General features: G+C 45.9%; 2 protein-coding genes across 2 annotated transcripts in view; both read left to right on the top strand.

Annotated features, from left to right (window-relative positions):
- LOC117042477 overlaps positions 1-24,214 on the top strand; it is a 46,244-nt gene that overhangs the window by 15,175 nt on the left and 6,855 nt on the right. Inside the window, exons 5-9 of the mRNA XM_033142023.1 lie at positions 5,108-5,176; positions 7,710-8,439; positions 10,067-10,211; positions 12,283-12,534; positions 16,023-16,927. Coding sequence (XP_032997914.1) covers positions 5,108-5,176; positions 7,710-8,439; positions 10,067-10,211; positions 12,283-12,534; positions 16,023-16,927 — 2,101 coding nt within the window. The remainder of the gene's footprint in view (positions 1-5,107; positions 5,177-7,709; positions 8,440-10,066; positions 10,212-12,282; positions 12,535-16,022; positions 16,928-24,214) is intronic.
- Positions 5,004-8,537, top strand: LOC117042800 (SCAN domain-containing protein 3-like). Its single transcript, XM_033142451.1, has 2 exons — positions 5,004-5,068; positions 7,710-8,537. The coding sequence occupies exon 2, from the start codon at positions 7,738-7,740 to the stop codon at positions 8,461-8,463; it is 726 nt and encodes a 241-aa protein (XP_032998342.1). The 5' UTR covers positions 5,004-5,068; positions 7,710-7,737; the 3' UTR covers positions 8,464-8,537.

The raw sequence follows: 24,214 nt of genomic DNA, 5'->3' as shown, positions 1-24,214 counted from the left end.
AGCCACTCTGGGCGGCTTCCAGCAAACATTAAAATACATTTAAAATATCACAGATTAAAAACTTCCCTAAACAGGGCTGCCTTCAGGTATTTTCTGAATGTCAAGTAGTTCTTTATCTCTTTGACATGAGATGGGAGGGCGTTCCACAGGGCGGGTGCCACTACCGAGAAGGCCCTCTGCCTGGTTCCCTGTAGCTTTGCTTCTCGCAGTGAGGGAACCGCCAGAAGGCCCTCGGCGCTGGATCTCAGTGTCCGGGCTGAATGATTGGGGTGGAGACGCTCCTTTAGGTATACAGGACCGAGGCCGTTTAAGGCTTTCAAGGGCTTTCATACTCTCCAGATGTTGCTGAACTAAACTCCCATTTTTCAACAATTTCCAGTTTGGGGGGGATAACCATTACAAAGCATTTGGTATGTTTTTTGGCGTAGTTTAAATTCAGATTATTATTATTATTATTATTATTATTATTATTATTATTATTATTATTATATGTTCAGTTGGGCATGTTAATACATAAAACCTTTCATATATTTTTTTCAATGTAATCCCCCCCTGCCCCCAAAATCACATGTAGCAACTAAATTAAGAGTTTCCAGCTGTGAGCTGCTCAAATCTGTGTAATCTTCTTCAACCTTGTTGTCGGACTACAACTCCCATCATCCCTCATCATTGGCTAAGATGGCAGGGGGTGATGGGAGTTGTAGTCCAACAACATTGGGGCGCCCAAGGCCGGAGGACACTGGAGTCAGCTGAACTGCGACATCACCCAAAAAAGAACTTATTGTGTGGCTCATCCCTTTGTACTCCTTTAACGAAATTGAATTTTTTCATTACCTGTATTAAAATTGTGAGAGGTTCCCTTGAGACAGCGAGAAGCAGGCCTGGCCGCCAGCCATGCTTGCTGGGAGTTGTAGTTCAGCAACATTTGGTGGGCCAAAAATTTCGCAACTCCGCAATGACACGAACCTCCGCCTGAAGGAAAATGTTTTCTTTTCCATTCCATGCCGAAATAAAAGTTCCACTCACCTCATGGTGTTGGGTTTTTTTTTGTGTGTGTGTGTGTTTTATTTCATTTCCCCCCCAAATGTTTTTTTATTGATTTTTAAAAGAGAAACAAACAAACAACACATACGACAACAACAAAAAACATTACAACAAAATAAACAACAAAACATTAATAAAAACAGATCAATATATCTATCTAAACCTCTTTTATAACATTGTATGCTGACTTCCTCACGCCCTCTCCGTCTGCTTTCCTTGTAAATCATCTTTAGTAATTTCTTTACCTTTTTATAATCTAATGTTAATATAAAAAAACAACTTTCTCTTAATTTAACGCCTTAACATTACTTCATCTATAACTACTTCTTATCTAACTTCCATATCTGCTGCCTATCTATTTCTTCCTGGTTGTTTTAAATAGAAATCTTAGCATAATTCTTTAAATATACTTTAAATTTAATCCAGTCTTTCTCCACCGTTTCATCCCTCTGGTCTCGGAGTTTCCCGGTCAGTTCAGCGAGCTCCATATAGTCCATCATTTTCATCTGCCATTCTTCAATCGCTGGTAGTTCCTCTGTCTTCCAGTTTTTAGCTAGTAAGATTCTTGCTGCTGTTGTGGCATACATAAAGACTGTTCTATCTTCTCTTGGGATTTCGTGGTTTAAAATACCCAGTAAAAAGGCTTCAACACCTTTTTCAATTCATTATATATCTTATCCCAGAAGTCTTACTTTCGGGCACGTCCACCACATATGAAAAAATGCCCCTTCTACTTGCTTACACTTCCAGCATTTGTGACATTGTCCTTGATACATTTTTGCCAGCTTAACCGGTGTTAAATACCACCTATACATCATCTTCATGTGTGTGTTTTATTTCAATTAATACTTTTTTTGGTGGGGGCTATTAAAGTAATGTGATAGTAATAAACAACAGATTTTCCATCACTCCCTCTTTGTCAGATGGCCGGGCTGCGAGATTAGTTGTGAATGTAGCCGCAACAGTGGTAAAAGAAAGTCCTTCGTGTGACGCAGTTAAACCGTGGAACTACCCCCCACAGGATGGCTGGCTTCCAAAGAGGATTGGGCAAATTCATGGAGGAGTGGGCTATTGATGGCTAGGAACCACAAGAAGGGAGAGGCTTCTCATGCTCAGGTCCTGCTTGCAGGATTCCCACAGGTACAGAATCCCTCTCAACTCTGCAATTCTCTGATTCCATGACTCATAGGAGCCAACCCCTAGGGGCCTTTCTTCCTCTTCGGTCCCCACAACAAAATAAAATTGATGAGCATTGCCATTTGAATGTGGTATTTGCACCGCATCATCGCATGCACACACACACACACACACACACACACACACACAATATTTTATTCAAGTTGGCACCCTTGCCATGACTAGTTGGGCCATTGAACCCTGATCCAGCAGGTTCTTTTTTTAAAATACTTTATTATTTTAAAAACATTCACTCAAATAACAAACACAACAACAATAAAGATGATACACGTTAAAGAAGAAAAACAAAAAAGAAAAAGGTTATAATAGTAACAAGAGAAACCCACAAAAAGAAAAATCAAAGAAAAGAAAATTTCTTAACATAATTTCCAAAGTTTAAAACATTCTTGCTGTCAAATAAAAAGACTCCCAATTAGTCTCGCTGTATTTGATATTCTTTACCTAAATTTGTCGCACAGTTATGCATTTTTGTTTTCATTCCTTTTTTCTCTTTACTGATTCTAATTTAATTTCTCATCTGGTTCAGTCTAATTCTGCTAAGAGGAATCTTCCTACGCCATTATTCACCATATATTCCTTAAACATTTCCCACTCTTTGTGGACTCTTTGTTTTAATTTTTCTCTTACCCTTCCAGTAGCTTTCGCTAGCTGTAAATATTTACAGGTTCTTATGTTCTTAAATATTATTATTTAATAGGGATTTCCCTGGACATTACTGGGATTTTAAAGGTGGAATTGATGTCCGGGGTGGGGGGAAATTTCTGAAAGGTGGTCCTTTGTCCTGGATCTGTCCTGGCTAGTCAATCGAAAAATTGCCATTTTAGTAGAAAAGAGCTCAACAAACTTTGGGGGTTGTCTTAAAAAGCTCAGCAACTTTCAGGATGTCCTGGTTTTTACTTTATGAAATATGGCAGCCCTATAATAAATGTGTTAACTGCTTTATCTTACAACCGAACCTGCAAGCAGGCAATAAACCCCACATAGATACAACAATGAGTCAACAGTGTGATGCAGCAGCTCAAAAAGCCAATGCAATTCTGGGCTGCATCAATAGGAGTATAGCGTCTAGATCAAGGGAAGTAATAGTACCACTGTATTCCGCTCTGGTCAGACCTCACCTGGAATACTGTGTCCAGTTCTGGGCACCACAGTTCAAGAAGGATACTGACAAGCTGGAACGTGTCCAGAGGAGGGCAACCAAAATGGTCCAAGGCCTGGAAACGATGCCTTATGAGGAACGGCTTAGGGAGCTGGGTATGTTTAGCCTGGAGAAGAGAAGGTTAAGGGGTGATATGATAGCCATGTTCAAATATATAAAAGGATGTCATGTAGAGGAGGGAGAAAGGTTGTTTTCTGCTGCTCCAGAGAAGCGGACGCGGGGCAATGGATTCAAACTACAAGAAAGAAGATTCCACCTAAACATTAGGAAGAACTTCCTGACAGTGAGAGCTGTTGGACAGTGGATTTTGCTGCCAAGGAGTGTGGTGGAGTCTCCTTCTTTGGAGGTCTTTAAGCAGAGGCTTGACAGCCATCTGTCAGGAATGCTTTGATGGTGTTTCCTGCTTGGCAGGGGGTTGGACTGGATGGCCCTTGTGGTCTCTTCCAATTCTATGATTCTATACGTGAAAACCAAGAGGAAAGAGAAATACTTTGAAAAAATCCCACACACACACAGACCACTGGGGATAACCTCTTAAGGTAGGGAACCCCCCAAATGACCATAGATTTGGGGGCAGAGAAAAAGTAGGTGGGAATATATGGGTGGAGTGTTTGGGGAAGGGCCAAGGGGGAGAAACCCTGCTTTGCATGCATACCTGGCATCTTCAGGTATGGCTGGGACAGAAGGTTTCTTTGAAATCCCGGCGAGGGGCTGCCAGTCAGTGCAGGCACTACTGAGCTAGGTGGACCAATGGTTTGACTCGGAATAAGGCAGCTCGCTACATCCCTGTAAAGGCAGAGGACCGCCTGCTTTGCCTTGGCATCTCCAGGTAGAGCTGAATGAAACCTGGGGAAGTTGCTGCCAGTCAGTGTGGGCAATACTGATCCCGATGGACGCCATGGTTTGGCTCAGTACCGGGGCAGCCTGCTGTGCTCCATATGTCAAGGCGCAGCATTTCCAAAGAGGTGAGGGCGTCACCGGTCTGGAACTGCTGCTGCCGGTCCGTGCAGGCAACACTGCTCTAGGCGGACCAATAGAGAGCATTTTCCTGCGCTCAATGAAAGGTAGCGGCTCCTTGGCCAAAGAGGGTAGGGGGAAAGCATTAGGGCGGCTTGATGCTCACTTCCGGCTCCCAAGTGCCTGCGCCGCCATATAGGGGGCCAAAGGGATAGGTGAATCGGTTGTGTGAGTGTTTTATACAGAATATCAGACCCGCTTCCCCCCCCCCACTTTCTCCATCGGTTGTCCTGCCTTTTCAACGGAGAGCCGGAAGTATGCGGCTGTTAAGAGGCTGCACCGGGGGCTTTTTGGGGGGTGGGTGCAGAGCCAGGATTTGGGGAGGGGGATCTCCCTCCCTCCCTCCCTCCCTGGAAATGGCGATATGGAGGTTAGAAAGGACCCCCCCCTCTGCAGAACCGCCTGCGATCCATGCCGGCTTCACTCCGGAGTGAGACGCAAGTTGTGCAATGGAAACAAAGCGCTCCTCCGCTTTGATTCGTGCTCCTTTGCAAAGCTGGGCTGAGCTTTCCTCCTCCTCCTCCTCCTCCTCCCAGCCAGCCCTCCTCCGGAAACTGGTTTATTTTAATTAAGCTCTCTAGTTGGGAGTTGGTTGCAGAGAGGACACCTTTGCGTGCAGAAGGACCCGGGTTCAAATCCCGACGCCTCCAGGTAAGGCTGGGAGCGAGCTCTTCCTCCCTCCCCCGCCAGCTGTGTTGGGGAGCAGCTGCCGGTCAGTGTGGACGGTGCTGAGCTGGGCGGACCTAACGGTGCATCCCCGTAGGAGGCGGCTTCCTGTGCGCTCCTTGGGAAGGGGGTTGAGGTTCAGTGGGTAGAGCATCCGCTCTGCAGGCAGAAGGTTTCAGGGTCGATCCCCGGCGTCTCCTGATAAGGCAGGGCTCCCTATCCCGCTGCCCGTCAGTGTAGGCAGTACTGAACTAGATGGACTCAATTGTGGTCTTGGGAAGTCCGTGGAAGGAACAGGGACAAGGTGAGTGGGAGTGCAGAAGCAGGAGGTCTCTAGCTGGGAAGGAAGGAAGGAAGAGGCAAACGAGTGTGCGTCATAGATAGATAGATAGATAGATACCGGTAGATAGATATTTATTATTACAGCCATTGGCCCATCACGCACAATTTTTCAAACAACATATGTATACTTAGCCTTTCTACTTAGAACTTCGAAAGGACTTTAAAGTAACAGTAAGTAAGTAAATCTTTATTACGGTCAAGGACCAGAAAGCAATTTATAAAACCACATATTAGTGTAAGTTGTGTTATGCCACAAACAAAAACAGACATGCGGGCCAATTCATAAAACCGACGCCCACACCCAAGCCAAATTTCAGCCGTTTAGTGTTTAAAATTTAAATTCATTGGTCTCTGCTAACTATTATCGTTCCATCGGGGTTAAAATTTGAAGTCTATTGTTGACATCACTACTCGTCTGATTCTAGTCGCGATGTAACAGTACTTTGCCACAGCCCTGGTAATTTCGGGGTCTTTATCTGCTAGGAGAAGTCTATGCTACCAGGCAGTGTCCTCAGAATCGGTTCAATCAGCTCTTTTCTTGAATCTCGATATAATGGGCAGTGTAAAATAACATGCCCAATAGTTTCTATCTCATTTCTATTACAGGGACACAATCTTTGTTCGATCGCGATCTTGTTGAATCGTCCCTCTAGGTGGGCTGACGGGAGAGCGTTAAAGCGAGTCCTGGAGAAAGCCCATCGGTGTTTGGCGTTGTCTAGTATTTTGAAATAATTTGCTAGATGGGGCCTTTGAGAGTTATACAGGGATTTATACATTATTGAAAGTTGATTGAAGTCATACTTAAAGTAACAGTGTGTGCCATAACAGTTTGTTTCCTAATAGTTTCCAAAGGAGTAGCTGTGCTATAGTTTAGTCCAGGGCGTTTATTGCTAGACTTCAACTCCCATCATACCCATGCTGGCCATGGCGGATGAGGGTCATCTAGTCCAACCCCCTGGAATGCCGGAATCTTTTGCCCTAGTGCGCCTATCCATAAACATATTGGGTTCAATGGGATTGCCAAAGTCTTTTTTCTCCCCCCCCCCCGACGCCTGCCGTCTTTCTACCCCCTTTACAAATAAAAATAAAATTGCCAGGTGTGTAAAGCTGAATTTGCACCAGTTAAATGTGGGCTTCCTGCACAGATCCAATTTCGTATGACTGCCATTTGTAAATAGTTATAGTGCAGTTGTAAGTTAATGTTCTTATAATGTAAGTATGATGCAATAATAATGGGGAACCCTTGGCCCCACTTGCGAAAAAAGGCCAAGTTAAGGGATCTGTACGTGTTTGATTTTCCATCGGTGCCAATTCACTCGGAATGCTTCCAAAAACCTCCTAGTATTCGGCACGGGGTGTGTGTTGTTGGGTTGCTATTTTTTATTCTGATAATATATGTTGTGATCTTTTCTGCGAACCGCCCTGAGACCTGTGGTGTCCAGTTCTGGGCACCACAGTTCAAGAAGGATACTGACAAGCTGGAACGTGTCCAGAAGAGGGCAACCAAAATTGTCAAAGGCCTGGAAACGATGCTGCCTTATGAGGGACGGCTTAGGGAGCTGGGTATGTTTAGCCTGGAGAAGAGAAGGTTAAGGGGGGATATGATAGCCATGTTCAAGTATAGAAAAGGATGTCATATAGAGGAGGGTGAAAGGTTGTTTTCTGCTGCTCCAGAGAAGCGGACACGGGGCAATGGATTCAAACTACAAGAAAGAAGATTCCACCTAAACATTAGGAAGAACTTCCTGACAGTGAGAGCTGTTCGACAGTGGAATTTGCTGCTTGCAAGGAGTGTGGTGGAGTCTCCTTCTTTGGAGGTCTTTAAGCGGAGGCTTGACAGCCACCTGTCAGGAATGCTTTGATGGTGCTTCCTGCTTGGCAGGGGGTTGGACTGGATGGCCCTTGTGGTCTCTTCCAACCCTATGATTCTATGATTATATTCTAGGGTAGAATATAAAATCAATAAATAATAATAAGAGTGGTGTTTAGAGTAGGTTCAGGCATGAGGGGGACAGGTTGACCTTTCCACTACGATGGGAGTTTTATTATCGGGATCTTGTGTAAGTATGGGAATTCTGATACTTAAATTATTGGGATCTTGAAGGTGGTTTTTGAAGGCTCAAGAGACGCAGTAGCCAATCTGCTGAATGTTGGAACTTTCGGGGCATTGGGGGGGGAATCTCTGTTTGTCTCTCATTTCTGTTTTTTGCCTCACAGGAGAAGCGCCTCGTGGCAGCCTCGGCCGCTGTTGCGCCTGACCCCATTCCCCTCTTATTTAACCTAGAGACTGCGAGAGAGTGGCTGGCGAGGAAATGGACGTCGCGCCGCCTGTGTGGGAAAGGGTGGCAGGAGCAGGGAAGACCCCCGGCCCTGGAGGACAAAACCGGAGATCCGGAGAACAGATTAAGCAGGAGCCAGAGGACGGGCTGCACCGGCACTGGGAAGCCCAGTTGCAGGAGTTCCTGAGGACCCTGGAGTCTCCCCACTCTGGCTTGGGAGCCCCCCAGTTGCCGGAGGAGCCCAGCCCCTGGGACGACGCCAAAGGCTTCCTGGCCTCCTTCGAGCAAGTGGCCAAAGCCTGCTGGTGGCCCCGGGAGGAGTGGGCGGCCCGGCTCCTGCCAGCCCTCAGTGGGGAAGCCGAGCGGGCCTTTAGCCGGCTGGAGGGCCGGGACAGAGAGGATTATGGGAAAGTGAAGGCGGCCATCTTGCAATGGGACAGCTTCCGGAGGGAGACTCGGCGCCAGCGCTTCAGGCGTTTCTGCTACCAGGAGGCCGAGGGGCCGAGAGGGGCTCACCGCCGGCTGCTGGAGCTTTGCGACGGGTGGCTGAAGGCGGAGAAACACACCAAGGAGCAGATCCTGGAGCTGCTGCTTCTCGAACAGCTCCTGACCATCCTGCCCGCGGAGGTCCAGAACTGGGTCAAGGGACGGAGCCCGGAGACCTGCTCCCAGGCGGTGGCCCTGGCCGAGGATTACCTGCAGAGGCAGCCAGAGGCCGTGAGGCAGCGACCACAGGTGTGGCGGGGAGGGGGATCCTGAGCAGCCTGGGATCAGGGCAGAGAAGATTTTAACCTGTCCTGATGTAGAAGGGAAGAGGTCCAGATGGCATTCTGTGGTGGGAAATTTCCCCTGTCCATTTCTGAAAATGTATTTTTCCATAAAGAGGGTGGCAGAGAGAACGGGGTGGTAGAAAAGGGGCATCAGAACATTTCCCAGGAAACCACATTGCTGTTTCTTTTCCCTTAACATTCACAGGTTCTGAAACAAATCTCATGAAATCATCCATGAGTTCGTAAGGTGCTGTCATAAGCGTTATATGTTGTAGGGTTGCCATGAATCATAGAATCATAGAGTTGGAAGAGACCACAAGGGCCATCCAGTCCAACCCCCTGCCAAGCAGGAAACACCATCAAAGCATTCCTGACAGATGGCTGTCAAGCCTCCGCTTAAAGACCTCCAAAGAAGGAGACTCCACCACACTCCTTGGCAGCAAATTCCACCGTCCAACAGCTCTTACTGTCAGGAAGTTCTTCCTAATGTTTAGGTGGAATCTTCTTTCTTGTAGTTTGAATCCATTGCCCTGTGTCCGCTTCTCTGGAGCAGCAGAAAACAACCTTTCTCCCTCCTCTATATGACATCCTTTGATATATTTGAACAGGGCTATCATATCACCTCTTAACCTTCTCTTCTCCAGGCTAAACATACCCAGCTCCCTAAGCCGTTCCTCATAAGGCATTGTTTCCAGCCCTTTGGCCATTTTGGTTGCGATTTTTCAAAAACTTTTGGCAAAGTTGTTGAGCTTTTCTTTCTTTTTGGCTAAAGCTGAGCTATTTTGAGCTATTTTAAAGGAAATTCTAGACTTCCAAGAAAGGTTCCCATACGTCTGGATTTTTGAGGACTTTTCAACAATTTGCGCCCGGACACTGCTTCTGACTGCAGTACTCCGGCTATGTCCTGGAAATTCCGGACGTATGGCAACCCTGACATATTGCAGCATATTGGAATGAGGGGCTTTATGTTGTATACATTTAATGTATGCATATATCAGTTATTGAAACACATTGCAAAATCCGAAGCTTGCTGTAATTGCTCCAATCATCATCTTTCACTGTTCTCGTGCATGGCTGCACATCTTTCACATACGTTGATTTGTCCCTTTCCGATTCTTGCGCCCCCAGCTTATTTTTCATAGAATCATAGGGTTGGAAGAGACCACAAGGGCCATCCAGTCCAACCCCCTGCCAAGCAGGAAACACCATCAAAGCATTACTGACAGATGGCTGTCAAGCCTCCGCTTAAAGACCTCCAAAGAAGGAGACTCCACCACACTCCTTGGTAGCAAATTCCACCGTCCAACAGCTCTTGCTGTCAGGAAGTTCTTCCTAATGTTTAGGTGGAATCTTCTTTCTTGTAGTTTGAATCCATTGCCCTGTGTCCGTTTCTCTGGAGCAGCAGAAAACAACCTTTCTCCCTCCTCTACATGACATCCTTTTATATTTCAACATGATTTATTTGTTACTCCAATAAGTAAGTGCTTTGGTTTCCGTGGCTCTGAGCTGACATTGGAGACATGCATAGGAGTCATCCTCTCAGTCTCATCTTGTTTCTCTACCCTAAAAAGAGATCCTTGGTGCAATTTCAGGGCCTGACTCCAGCAGAAGAGGTGGTGGCAGCAGCAGCAGCAGCAGAGTCCTCTGAGGTGGAACAGACTTTGTCTGACCCCGGGTGGAGTGTGTTTGACCGGCGGGCCAAAGAGGAGCAAGTCAGCAGGGATGCTGAGCTGTTGGGTAAGGTTGCTTGTGGGTTTAGATTTTGGGCTTGTGGAGGTTTGTGGTTTGGCTTCAGCTATGGCTGTATTCTGCCCCCCCCCCCCCCAGCTGCAACATTTATATTACAGGAATTTGAAGATTCTTAAATACCGTATTTTTTTGTGTATAAGACGCCCCATATTTTTGTTGTTGTTCAGTCATTCACTCGTGTCCGACTCTTCGTGACCCCATGGACCAGAGCACGCCAGGCACGCCTATCCTTCACTGCCTCTCGCAGTTTGGCCCAACATCAGGGTCTTTTCCAGGGAGTCTTCTCTTCTCATGAGGTGGCCAAAGTACTGGAGCCTCAACTTCAGGATCTGCCCTTCCAGTGAGCACTCAGGGCTGATTTCTTTAAGAATGGATAGGTTTGATCTTCTTGCAGTCCATGGGACTCTCAAGAGTCTCCTCCAGCACCATAATTCCAAAGCATCAATTCTTATGGTCCAGCTCTCACTTCCACACATTACTACTGGGAAAACCATAGCTTTAACTATACGGACCTTTGTCGGCAAGGTGATGTCTCTGCTTTTTAAGATGCTGTCTAGGTTTGTCATTGCTTTTCTCCCAAGAAGCTGTCGTCTTCTAATTTCGTGACTGCTGTCACCACCTGCAGTGATCATGGAACCCAAGAAAGTGAAATCTCTCACTGCCTCCATTTCTTCCCCGTCTATCTGCCAGGAGGTGATGGGACCAGTGGCCATGATCTTAGTTTTTTTGATGTTGAGCTTCAGACCATATTTTGCGCTCTCCTCATTCAAGGCTTTAAGCAGTAGCATGATGAGCAGGGGCGTAGCAAAGGGGGGAGCATAATGGAGGGGGTGACAAATTATGAAGGAATTTTTTTTTTTGAGAAAAAAAACCTATTGAATTTTTTTTTAATGCCTGCTCCGAAGGTCTTATCTTACTATACTAGGGGTTATATAGCTATATATGAAATTTCATGCATATCGGTTAATATCTTGACCCTCCTCCACCAAAATAGCTGTTCACTTGGCTGTTTTCCTATGTCATAAAGGCTGAAATTTCAGTTCAGAGAATACTTTACTGTTCCCAACCCTAACCCTGTGGAAAGCCATCTAATTATACTTTAATTTGATTTTGAGATGTTTTTAGGAGGTAATTTAATTATTGTTTGATTTTTATACAGTGGTGCCCCGCTAGACGAAATAATTTGTTCTGCGAAAATTTTCGTCTAGCGGGTTTTTTCGTCTTGCGGAGCGGCAATGGCAGCCGCGCTCCGCAAAACGAAAAAAAAAGATGAAATTTTTTCGTCTTGCGAGGCAGCCCCATAGACTTTTTCGTCTAGCGGGGCAACCTTCTGCTAGACGAATGCCTTCGTCTAGCGAGTTTTTCGTCTAGCGAGGCATTCGTCTAGCGGGGCACCACTGTACCAATGTTATGTATCTGGTGTTAGCTACCCTGAGCCCGACTTTGGCTGGGGAGGGTGGGAATATAAATAAAAGTTTTTAATTATTATTACTTGTTATTATTCCTTTGTAAGAAAATATGAAATAATTAAAACCATTTTTTGCAGGGGGGGAAATCAATGGGAGGGGTTGACAAGAAATTTTCCGCACTAGGTACCACCTGACCTTCCCATGCCGGGGGGGGGGGGACAATTTTTTTTTTGCCCCCGGGTACCAATTTACCTTGCTATGCCCCTGATGATGAGCTCCTTAATCCTGGAAATGAACTGGCAAACAATGGCAATTTCCCGGTCTTCCTTCCTTAATTCCACATTTCCATTTACACCCAAGTGAATGACTCCCCCTCCCTGCTTCTTTCCTACAGAGTGGTGTAGTGGTTAAGAGCGGTAGACTCGTAATCTGGGGAACCGGGTTCGTGTCTCCGCTCCTCCACATGCAGCTGCTGGGTGACCTTGGGCTAGTCACACTCCTCTGAAGTCTCTCAGCCCCACTCACCTCACAGAGTGTTTGTTGTGGGGGAGGAAGGGAAAGGAGAATGTGAGCCGCTTTGAGACTCCCTCGGGTAGTGAAAAGCGGGATATCAAATCCAAACTCTTCCTCTTCTTCTTCTTCTTCTCCAGCAACGAAAGGTTGGATGAATGTAAGGAAGGGGGAGAAACGTGCAGAAGAGGATTTGAAGGAGGCAGATCCAATTGGAACATCTGCGGAGCCAGCGGAAGAGGATGTCCCCCCGAGTCACAGGCAGGAAGACCTCCCAGGAAGTCAGCCTGGGCAAGAGGAGCAGCGGGAATCTTGTCCGGAGAGCAATGAACAAACCTTGGTTTGTGGAGGAGACAACACAGAAATCGCTGCCCAGCAACAAACCCGCCCTGGTAAGAGACAGGATGAAGGGTTAGGGAACTACTGTTTTTTTTTGTCCACCCCCTCGAGGGGTGATCTTTTTGGGGGATGAAGCCAGTGATTTATTCTACAAGGTGTGACCGGAAAGTTGGGTGAATGGTCACAGAAATCGGATGGCGAGAAATATTCAAAACATACAGACCTTAAAGGGAAAGGGACCCCTGACCATTAGGTCCAGTCGCAGACGACTCTGGGGTTGCGGCACTCATCTCGCTTTACTGGCCGATGGAGCTGGCGTACAGCTTCCGGGTCATGTGACCACCATTTACCTTCCCGCCGGAGTGGTACCTATTTATCTACTTGCACTTTGTGCTTTCGAACTGCTAGGTTGGCAGGAGCAAGGACCGAGCAATGGGAGCTCACCCCATCGTGGGGATTCGAACCGCCGACCTTCTGATCGGCAAGCCCTAACCTCTGTTAAACCACAGAGCTACCTGCGTCCTTTTGAAGGTCCCTTAGAGGCTTTCAAAGTAGGCCCCCTCTGACACAACGCACCGCTGACAACGTTTGTAGAACTGTTAGAAACTTCTGGAGAAGTCCTCTTCTCGTCCTGCTTTCAGTTCCCTCGTCACGGCAGCTTGGACGTGTGAAATGTTGACAAATCTGTGCCCTTTCAGTCAGGGTGAATTTGATTTAAATCAAACTGATTTAAATCACGATTTAAATCATTATTTAAATCACTAGTCAGTAAGGCTTTAATATGCAAGTAGATGAAGATTTTTAGAATAACAACTTTTCATATTAGTTTTTTTATCCCCAGTTTAATAGGTTAATCATTCATATTTGGACAACTTTTCTGTTGTACTTAGGAAGGAGAAAAATAATCATTACCTTAATAATAACAATTTAAATAGATTTATTAGATCCATTCCACTCCAAACAATCAGAAATATATTGTTTCTATTCTATTCACTGAACTTCTTGAAACTTAACACTGAAGGGGTTGATTCTGTAGAACAATAGGATTAAGGTCTTTTTCTCAACTCTGTTCATGTTATAACATTTTTGCTGTGAAGAAGAGGCATGTGATCTCTGCTGAGTCAAATTCAGTTTTGAGAACTGCAAAAGTAAACCAAGCATCTGTGATAATATCTTGTAGGCAGAGAAACCGCCCAACAATCTTACAAAAACCTCTGGAAGAGCATAAATGACATTGTGAATGGATTAATGGAATTTATTTACCAAAAAAATTAAACGTATACAGCCTTATTCTACATAATTAAAAAAACCTAATCTTTATTTCATGATTGAATAACCTTTGGATGGTAATATATTTTCCTCAAAAAGCATTTTATTTAAAAAAAAATCCGATTAAAAAAAAAAAAATCATTGATTTTTATCCACCCTGCTTTCAGTGCAGATTTCAGTTTTGGAAAATGGAAGTAATCCGGTGGGGCCAGATCAAGAGAATATGGAGGGGGGGGGGAACAACTCAGTAACCTCAGTAACGATTTCACGCAGAATATGCATGCAATTCTTCCGCCATCATTCAGACGGACAAACAACGATCCCACATCAATAACTCACGAACTCTGTCGACATTTGCCGCCTTTCTGCTTGTTGGTGGTCTGCCAGACTGAGTTTCATCTTCGATGGTTTGCCGCCCTTCACGGAAATGCTTAAACTGCTCACACGCTGTCTTTCGAGTTACGGCATCGTCTCCATTCACAATTGTGAGCATTTCGTGGGTTTCCGATGCCGATTGTATGTTTGAATATTTCTCGCTGTCCGATTTCTGTGACCATTCACCCAACTTTCCAGTCACACCTTGTATTTAAGAAAATTTAGGGAGCCAAAGTTGGAGGCGGGCAAGGCCGGAGCCAAAGCTGTTTATGGAACTTCCCCCTTTTATTTCCTTTTTCTCCTGCACGCTGGATAAACATCTTAATCAAACTATCCACTACAGCCCCATGGTCTTGTTTATGGTACATCGTCGCCAGTTCAGACCCAGTAACTGCATAGACAGACAGATATGAAATTTGGTATTCCCCCCACCCCCCAACACGCATCACTTTACACTTGCTTATGTTGAACTGCAATTGCCATTTTGCTTCCGATTCACCCAGTTTGGAATGATCATAAAATCATAGAATTGCAGAGTTTAGAGGGACCCCCGGCGGTTATTTAGCCCAACCCCCCTGCAATGCAGGAATCTCAACTAAAGCATGCCTTTGGAACTCTCCACAATCCCTTTTTTGCTTCAACAACCCTGAACAATTTTAGTAAAAAATGCCCATCCTTGGGTAACTCATTCATAGAATTGTACAGTTGGAGGGACCCCCAATTGTTATCTAATCCAGCCCCCTGCATTGATAAATAATGACAGGAAATATTTTTTTACTAGGGTATTACACTGTAGTGTGTAATTTTTTTGTGTATTTTTGCAATGCTTTTCACTTTTCACCAGTTCATGTATAATTTTTATTAAGTTTTCTATTTTACAATTTGAAATATTCATTAAACAACCTTAACATGACCATGACTTCCCTTCTCCTTCCATGGTTCAGTTTGCATATAATGAATCCCTGCATATTTTACATAAACTAAACCATTCGGTATTCCATTAATATACCCATCAAAACTTGTTTACGCTGTTGAATTTACAGACGTACCTTAGTTATCGAACGGCTTAGTTGCCAAACAAAACGGCTCCTGAACACCGCAAATCTGGAAGCAAGTGTTCCGGTTTGCGAACTTTTTTTGGAAGCTGAATTTCCGACGCAGCTTCTGCTTGAGTACCGGAAGCTCCTGCAGCCAATCGGAAGCCGCGCCTTGGTTTTTGAACTGTTTTGGGAGTTGAACGGACTTCCGGAATAGATTAAGTTCAAGAACCAAGGTACCACTGTATCTTAATGCTGCCAGCGTTTTCAAGTGTACATAGTTTCTCCCCATATATTCAGTAAACATTTCCCAATCTTCTATAAACGTATGTTCTTCTTGCTCTCTTATTCTATATGTTAGATCCACAAGCTATGCATATTCCACCAGTTCTTCTTTAAAGGTAAAGGTAAAGGGACCCCTGACCATTAGGTCCAGTCGCGGACGACTCTGGGGTTGTGGCGCTCATCTCACTTTACTGGTCGAGGGAGCTGGCGTACAGCTTCTGGGTCATGTGGCCAGCATGACTAAGCCGCTTCCGGCAAACCAGAGCAGCGTGCGGAAACGCCGTTTACCTTCCCGCTGGAGCGGTACCTATTTATCTACTTGCACTTTGACGTGCTTTCGAACTGCTAGGTGGGCAGGAGCAGGGACTGAGCAACGGGAGCTCACCCCGTCGCAGGGATTTGAACCGCCGACCTTCTGATCGGCAAGCCCTAGGCTCAGTGCTTTAGACCACAGCGCCATCCGCATCCCTTAGTTCTTCTTTAGTTGGGGCCTTTCACCAGTTCAGACCCCACAAGTCTTCCCCTTAGTGAAGACTAACAAAATGGCTTTGAATGTTTTTTCCCCATTCTGACAGGTTCTGATGACCAGCCGAGGGAATGTGACGAGAAATACGGCCGATTGGACTGTCCAGAGGTCCGGCAGGATTCTGAGCCCCCGGGAACAGCAGTGGAGAGCGTCTCTCGGCCCAGACGCGAGAGGGCCCCCCTCCAAGGAGAGGCTTTCCGGTGCGGCGACTGCGGGAAGAGTTTCAACCGCAAGCAGAACCTCCTGAGGCACAATCTGACCCACACCGGGGAGAAGCCCTTCAAGTGCGCCTACTGCCGCAAAAGTTTCGTCCAGGTCTCCGACCTGACGCGGCACGAGAGGACCCACACGGGGGAGAAGCCGTTTGGCTGCTCCTTCTGCCAGAAGCGCTTCAACTGCAACTCCAACCTGCTCATGCACGAGCGCACCCACACCGGGGAGAAGCCCTTCATGTGCCTGTCGTGCGGGAAGACCTTTGTCCAGATCTCCGACCTGACGCGCCACGAGAGGACCCACACGGGCGAGAGGCCGTACGGGTGCTCCTTCTGCGAGAAGCGCTTCAGCTGCAACTCGCACCTCCTCGTGCACCAGCGGATCCACACGGGCGAGAAGAAGCCGCACCAGTGCGCCACCTGCGGCAAGAGGTTCAGCTACCGGTCGGTGTTGCTGGCGCACACGACGGTCCACACGGGCGAGAAGCCCCACGCGTGCCCGCACTGCGGGAAGAGCTTCCATTCCCGCCCAGGCCTCATCCGCCACAAGAAGACCCACGCGGGAGAGAAGCTGGCGCACCAGTGCTCCCATTGCGCGGAGAGCTTTGGCCAGCGGACCCAGCTCGTTCTCCACGAGCGGGCGGCGCACGTGGGGGCCAAGCGGTACCTATGCTCCGCCTGCGGGAAAAGCTTCGGCACTCACTCCACCCTGGCTAGGCATGAAAAAATTCACAAGGGAGGAGCCACATAAGCCCAGGGGTTAGCCCCAAATGATGCAGGCCCTAAATATCGGAGAGACCGCCTCCTTCCCTACAGACTCTCTGGAGTGTTGAAATGGGCAGAGGGGACCCTGCTCTGCTGCCAGACGTTTGGGGCGTGGCAACCTGAGACAGGGCCTTTGCAGCAGCAGCCCCTAAATTGTGGAATTCCCTTCTCCCAGAGTTGCGTCTGGCATTTTTGTCATGCGGATTTCATCATCGGCCGGAGTTGCAACACCCGGCCTGTTCTATAGGTATATCGTTTAAAGCTGATTTTAACCTTGTATTTTTATATGGTTGTATCCCACCCTTGTGGCGAAGGGCAAGTAAGAAACCAAATAAGTAAATAAGTGTGATCGTGTATTTTGCACGCGTTTGTGCTATTGTGAACCTGTACTTGTCCCGTCCCCCCCCCATGAATATTTCCTTGAGTCAAAAAAATAATAATACATTTGCCTTGGGCTTTATACAAATTTAATAAATAAGAATAATAATCTTAAACCACGCCTATATAATAAATAAATGATTTTTTTTTCAGTTTTAAGGGTGAAGGGCGAGTTGCAGCAATTAAACCGTGATATTTCAAGCACATTAAAATCAGAAAAATAAGGTGGGTTCTGAAAATTACTTCTTAAGTTTCAAAACCCAAGGCAAAGAGGTTTGAAAGACAAGACCTGGAGATACTGTAAACATGAAATAGATATATGTACAATTCTATTTTGATAAATTACACGCTTCATCAGTCCGAAAAGCCAATCATATGAAACAGTTACCGTATTTTTCACTCCATAGGGCGCACCGGACCATAGGGCGCACCTTGTTTTTAGAGGAGGGAACAAGAATTTTTTTTTCTGGTTTTCCTCCTCCAAAAGCCCTGTTTTTTTTGAGGATCAGCTAAACGTTTTGCAGCTTTTTTTGCAAAGGGAAAAGCCCTGGTTTTTTGAGGATCAGCTAAAAGTTTTGCAGCTTTTTTGCAAAGGGAAAAGCTCTGTTTTTTGAGGATCAGCTAAAAGTTGATTAGTTTTTTTGCAAAGGAGGAAAAGCAAAGCTCATTTTGCAGAGGGGGAAAAGCAAAGAGGAAAAGCTCTGTTTTTATGGGGTTCAACTCACATTTCTGCAGCTTCTAAAGGAAAGGGAGCCTTTTCTAGTTTCCAGACAGATAATCTAATCAGCCAGTCACATGTCACTGGGGAAACAAACAACCTCCCTCTGCAGCACATTCAACAAAGGAGGGCGGGGCTGAAAGGGAGCGGGGACTCTTATCTCTCTCCTGATCTCTTGCTGATCAGCTGCTGAGCGGGGTCCTTTCAACACCCCCTTTTCTCTTTGTAAAACAAAAAGCATGATCCTCTTTTGGCCCCTGGGCAATTCAGCTCCAGGGACCACCAGTCACCCCATAAGACGCATAGATATTTCCCCTTACTTTTTAGGAGGAAAAAAGTGCATCTTATGGAGCGAAAAATACAGTAACTCATGATAAAGAAGATATTCACAGGCTTTTTGAACGGATGAAGCATGTAGCGAACCCTGTAATATATCCAAAGAACAGGTCTTCTTTTGCCTGCTTGCATTATTCTCATCAGGGTGGTGACTTTGATCTGCCTTCCCGTGTTTGATCCATGTATACGGCTTTGTGTTTCCAACTCAGGACCCACTGGAGAACATTCCATCTAGTTCAGTTTTGATAAAACAACTTTGAAAAACTTTTGCATATCCTGCTGTGTGCTACCCTTATCGTTGTGGCGGCACTGGGTTGTCGCTCTGTGATTGGAGTCACGCTACTTGTTGAACAGTTCATAAATCCCGTCTGTATTACGTTTACTGTACGTGTAATTTGTCAAAATAGAATTGTACATTTATCTGTTTCATGTTTACAGGATCTCCAGGTCTTGTTTTGCACATGGCACCATAGTATGTTTGTTGTTTGAATGGTTACTAGCCTATCTCTATTTTGGTTATTCTTCTAGTAAATTTGGTTTTATACTTACTAGCCAATTTGTGGTGGTGGTGTTTTGTTTTGTTGTACCATTATTTCTGTCACCATGTTTGATACTTTGCGTATGTAATAAAGAGGTTTGAAAGACAGGTGTCAGTCACAAGCTCCTGGGAGGGTCTATGTCTGGAGACCAGACCTGGAAACTGAGGGGGCCTACTCAGAGGAATATCTAGGAAAGAAGAAGAATAAGAAGAAGAGTTTGGTAGGACCTTAAGGTCCTCAAATAATAATTTGTTGGAGGTCAACAAATTGCTAGGTTGGCTTCAACTAGGGCCAGGGCCTTCTCAGTACTGGCCTCGACTTGGTGGAACAGTCTGGCACAAGAGACCAGGGCCCTGCAGGATTTCGCATCTTTCCGCAGGGCCTGCAAGACGGAGCTGTTCCACCTAGCCTTTGGGTTGGTTTCAGTTTAACCCTGATGTTTCGTTCTTTTGGTGTGATTGGTGGGCTACTTAAAAATGAGGCTGCAGTTTAGATTTAATTTTAAATTGTATTTTAATCTGTATTTTAATGAATTGTTTTGTGTTTTTGTTGTGATTTTATTGGTGTTAGCTGCCCTGAGCCCGGGGAAGGGCGGGGTATAAATATAATAATAATAATAATAATAATAATAATAATAATAATAATAATAATAATAATTTATTTGATATCCCGCTTTATCACTACCTGAAGGAGTCTCAAAACGGCTAACATTCTCCTTTTCCTTCCTCCCCCCACAACAAACACTCTGTGAGGTGAGTGGGGCTGAGAGACTTCAGAGAAGTGTGACTAGCCCAAGGTCACCCAGCAGCTGCATGTGGAGGAGCGGAGACGCGAATCCGGTTCACCAGATTACGAGTCTACCGCTCTTAACCACTACACCACACTACACCCAGCAGGAGAGGCTGGTCCATGAGGGAGACTGAGTCACTGCTCCCCCCAAACTCAGCCTGCCCTCGGCCAATCCACACCTGCCCATCTTCCTTGCAACAGGTCCAGGTGCAGAAAGTGGCAGCCCGATATCATGTGGCACCCCATGGTTTAAGCCTCTGTGCTGGTCGCCCATTTGCCACTGAGGCAGGTTAAAGGTCCTTGTCTTAATTTAGAAAACCCAACAGGTCCAGGGCACCTCGGGGACCGCCTGAACCCTTAGATCAGGCATAGGTAAACTCGGCCCTCCAGAATGTTTTGAGAGTACAATTCCCATCATCCCTGACCACTGGTCCTATTAGCTAGGGATGATGGGAGTTGTAGTCCCAGAACATCTGGAGGGCCAAGTTTGCCTATGCCTGCCTTAGATCCTGGCTGGATCACTGAGATCGTACACAGGAGCATAACAAGAAACAGAGCCTATAGTGTCATCGGCCCAGTATTGAGGGTGGAGCTGTGGTCTAAACCAGGGGTGGCCAACTCCCAAGAGACTGCGATCTATTCACAGAGTTAAAAACTGGCAGTGATCAACCCTCTTTTGTGGGGTTTGGGTCAAAGTTGTTGAGTTTTTTCAGGGAGGAGGTAAAATGTTGAGCTTTTTTTTAGGGGAGCCACAGTTGTTCAGCTTCTTTTGGGGCAGCCAATGATCTACCAGTGATCTACCACAGACGTCCAGTGATCTACCAGGAGATCACGATCTACCTGTTGGACATGCCTGGTCTAAACCACTGAGCCTCTTGGGCTTGCAGATCAGAAGGTCGGCGGCTCGAATCCCCACGACGGAGTGAGAGCCCATTGCTCTGTCCCAGCTCCTGCCAACCTAGCCATTCGAAAGCACACCAGTGCAGGTAAATAAATAGGTACCACTGCGGTGGGAAGGTAAACGGCGTTTCTGTACGCTCTGGTTTCCGTCACAGTGTTCCATGGCGCCAGAAGCAGTTTAGTCATCCTGGCCACATGACCCGGGAAAGCTGTCTGTGGACAAACGCCGGCTCCCTTGGCCTGAGAGCGAGATGAGTGCTGCAACCTCATAGTCGCCTTAACCATCCAGGGGTCCTTTACCTTTTTTTTTTTTTTTTACCATATTGAGGAATATTTTGCCAATAGAGATTTAGCGGACATCATCTGCTTCATCGTTACAAGGGCTGCTGAAGACTTTCCTATTCCACTAGATCCATGCCAGTAATTTGGAGTACGTCCCTCCACAACTGATGCCTGCTTTTTTACTTTTTAATGTTTTAATGTATTTCTATTGTAAATCGCTTTGATTTTTCAATGAAATAGAAATTATACAAACACAAACACATGCATATATACATATATACATATGAACATGAGAAGAACCTGGTTTTTGGATCAGGCCAAAGGGGGCCCATTGAGTCCACCATCCTGTTCTCGCAGTGGCCAACCAGATGCCCCCAAAGGGAAACCCGCAAGCAGGATCCGAGCACAAAAGCATCTCTCCCCTCCTGGTATTCAGAAGCGTTACTTCCTCCACGGAGCTCAAGGTGGCTTGTGTAGCTCGCTCCCTCTGCATTTGATCCTCGCAACCTGTGAAGTAGGTTAGACTGAGAGCTGGTGACAGCAAGCTTCATGGCAGAGTGGGGATTTAATCATAGTCCACCGCAGTAACCACTACACAGCACTGTCTCTCTCTGGGTGTGGCAGGCTCAGTAGGTTAGAGCAGGTGCTGACAACGCGAAGGTTGCAAGTTCGATCCCCGTATGGGACAGCTGCATTGCAGAGGGTTGGACTAGAAGATCCTCAGGGATCCCCTTCCAACTCTGAAACTCTATTATTATTATTATTATTATTATTATTATTATTATTATTATTATTCATTCTCCGCCCATCTGGCCGGGTTTCCCCAGCCACTCTGGGCGGTTCCCAGCAGAATATTAAAAACACGTTAAAACATCAAACGTAAAAAACTTCGCTAAACAGGGCTGCCTTCAGATAGTTGTTTCCTTCCTTCTATGCTTCTATAATTCTTCCAACATTTCCTTTTCAAAAAACATTTCCTATTTGAAACCAAAAGGAACCAAGACTTAAGTTTGGAAATAGGAGTATAAGAATAAGTTGAAATTCGACAAGGGAATTTTTATTTTTTATTTTTATTGTTTAAATTGGAGTAAGAAGAACTGATGTGCGATATATTGATATATGAGCTAGAGAAGACATAAGAAGGAAGAAGGGAGGGGACTCAAATCTTTAAATGTAAATGACAAGAGTGGTATAAATTTTTGGATATTCAAGTTTGGGTTATATTTGTTTCTACATTATTCTTTATTATTTTAATTGTTTGTTAAAATGCAATGGAAAAAACCAATAAAAATTATTTACAAAAAGAAAAAAAGAAACCAAAAGGAACCGGCAGGAAATGTTTAGAATGATTCAAACACAATCAAGCAATCAATCAATTAGTCAATCAGTCAATAAATAAATAAATAGATAGATAGATAGATCGATAGATAAAATGCACATTTCCCAGCTTGTGCTCCACCCACTGAGCCTATGTGCCTCTTCACAGCCACGCGAGGGCAAAAACACCCACAACCCACTCAAGGTGTTCGAAGAGTTAAAGCCAGCGAGCTCCTTGCGAGTCCTAGAGGGGTTCTGGGAGGTGTGTTTAGGCTTCCCAGGGTGGAAATGCGGAAGTGTGGGTGTGCATGTTTTGGTGCGTGTTGGATGTGCAAGAGAGAGAGAGAGAGGGAGGCAGGCTAGGCAGGACGTGAAAAGTCACAATTTCACTTCCTGTGTGCCATTTCTTCCTCTCCAGCTGGTTGGAGGCTCTTCTGGGAAGGAGAGAGAGCGTGTGTGTGATTTTGAGGGGACTTGGGTGAGTTCCTGGAAATTGCTTCAAATTGCAGATTGTGCATTTATTTTTATTTTTTTAAAGGGAGGAGGACAGATGCAAGAAGTTAAGAAGCGAGAGGGATTCCTTTGGTGGGTGGAAAGAAACCAACAAACAGCCAAGGTTGCGATGAGCCTTGCAACATTTGCAGCCCCCAACATCTCTAGGTTAGGGCCTGGGATGCCTCCCCCCACCCCCACCCCCGTCTGCAACCCTGGCAAGCCACTGGCTGTCATTGACGACGATGCTGAGCTGCACATGGACCCAGGGGTCTGACTCTGTGCAGCTTTCTGGGTTCCCATGCATAGAAATCCCAGTTGCTGGAAACCACAGCAGGAGGGGGATAATAATAATAATAATAATAATAATAATAATAATAATAATAATAATAATAATAATAATAATAATAATAATAATTTATTATTTGTACCCCGCCCATCTGGCTGGGTCTCCCCAGCCACTCTGGGCGGCTTCCACCAAACATTAAAATACATTTAAAATATCACAGTTTAAAAACTTCCCTAAACAGGGCTGCCTTTAGGTATTTTCTGAATGTCAGGTAGTTGTTTAATCCCTTGACCTCTGATGGGAGGGCGTTCCACAGAGCGGGTGCCACTACCGAGAAGGCCCTCTGCCTGGTTCCCTGTAGTTTTGCTTCTTGCAGTGAGGGAACCGACAGAAGGCCCTCGGCGCTGGATCTCAGTGTCCGGGCTGAATGATGGGGGTGGAGACGCTCCTTCAGGTATACAGGACCGAGGCCGTTTAGGGCTTTAAAGGTCAGCACCAACACTTTGAGAAAGTGCTCTTGTGCTCAGCTGCCGCTTCCCCACAGGTTGGCCACTGTGAGAACAGGACGCCGGACTAGAGGGGCCGCTCTGGCCTGATCCTGAGGGCTCTTGCGAAAGTCAGACTAGGATAATAGCGAGCCAGGTTCCATCCCTCCATGCCTCAGCCACAGTGCTCACTGGGTGACCTTGGGCTGGTTGTTTTCTCTTGGCCCAGCCAACCTCCCAGGGCTGTCGCTAACATGACAACATGAGACAAGGTTTGCTGCCGGATTGGGCTGAAAGCCAGCAGCGGCCATTGTCTTCCATTCTGTAATGTAGCCCCTTGGAGGAACAGCAGGTATAAGATGTGTCAGGTGATCCTTGTGATGTTTATTTTGAAGCCATGAAAAGCTCTGCTGTCTGATTTCTGGGGATCAGAACTGTCTTAAAGGAAGAGGAGCAGGCCAGGTTGTATTTTTTCTGGACAGTTGGCAACTGTACATTAGGATCTTCTTTTAAGAACCACATGATATATTCTTAGGACCGCCTTATTTTAGTGATTGCAAGTTTTAACAAACAAATATAAACCATCCCTATGACAGGCCAATGCAACTGCAGTCATACCTTGCTTGTCGAATGCCTTCGAATTGAACGCTTTGGTGCCCGAATGCCATAAACCTGAAAGTGAGTGTTCCAGTTTGGGAACGTTCTTTGGAACCCAAATGTCCAACGTTGCTTCCGCGGC

This window comes from Lacerta agilis, chromosome 2 (genome assembly GCF_009819535.1).
Source record: "Lacerta agilis isolate rLacAgi1 chromosome 2, rLacAgi1.pri, whole genome shotgun sequence".
Lineage (NCBI taxonomy): Eukaryota > Metazoa > Chordata > Lepidosauria > Squamata > Lacertidae > Lacerta > Lacerta agilis.
Note: the sequence above shows the minus strand (reverse complement) of the source record. Positions and strands in the feature narration are given on the sequence as shown.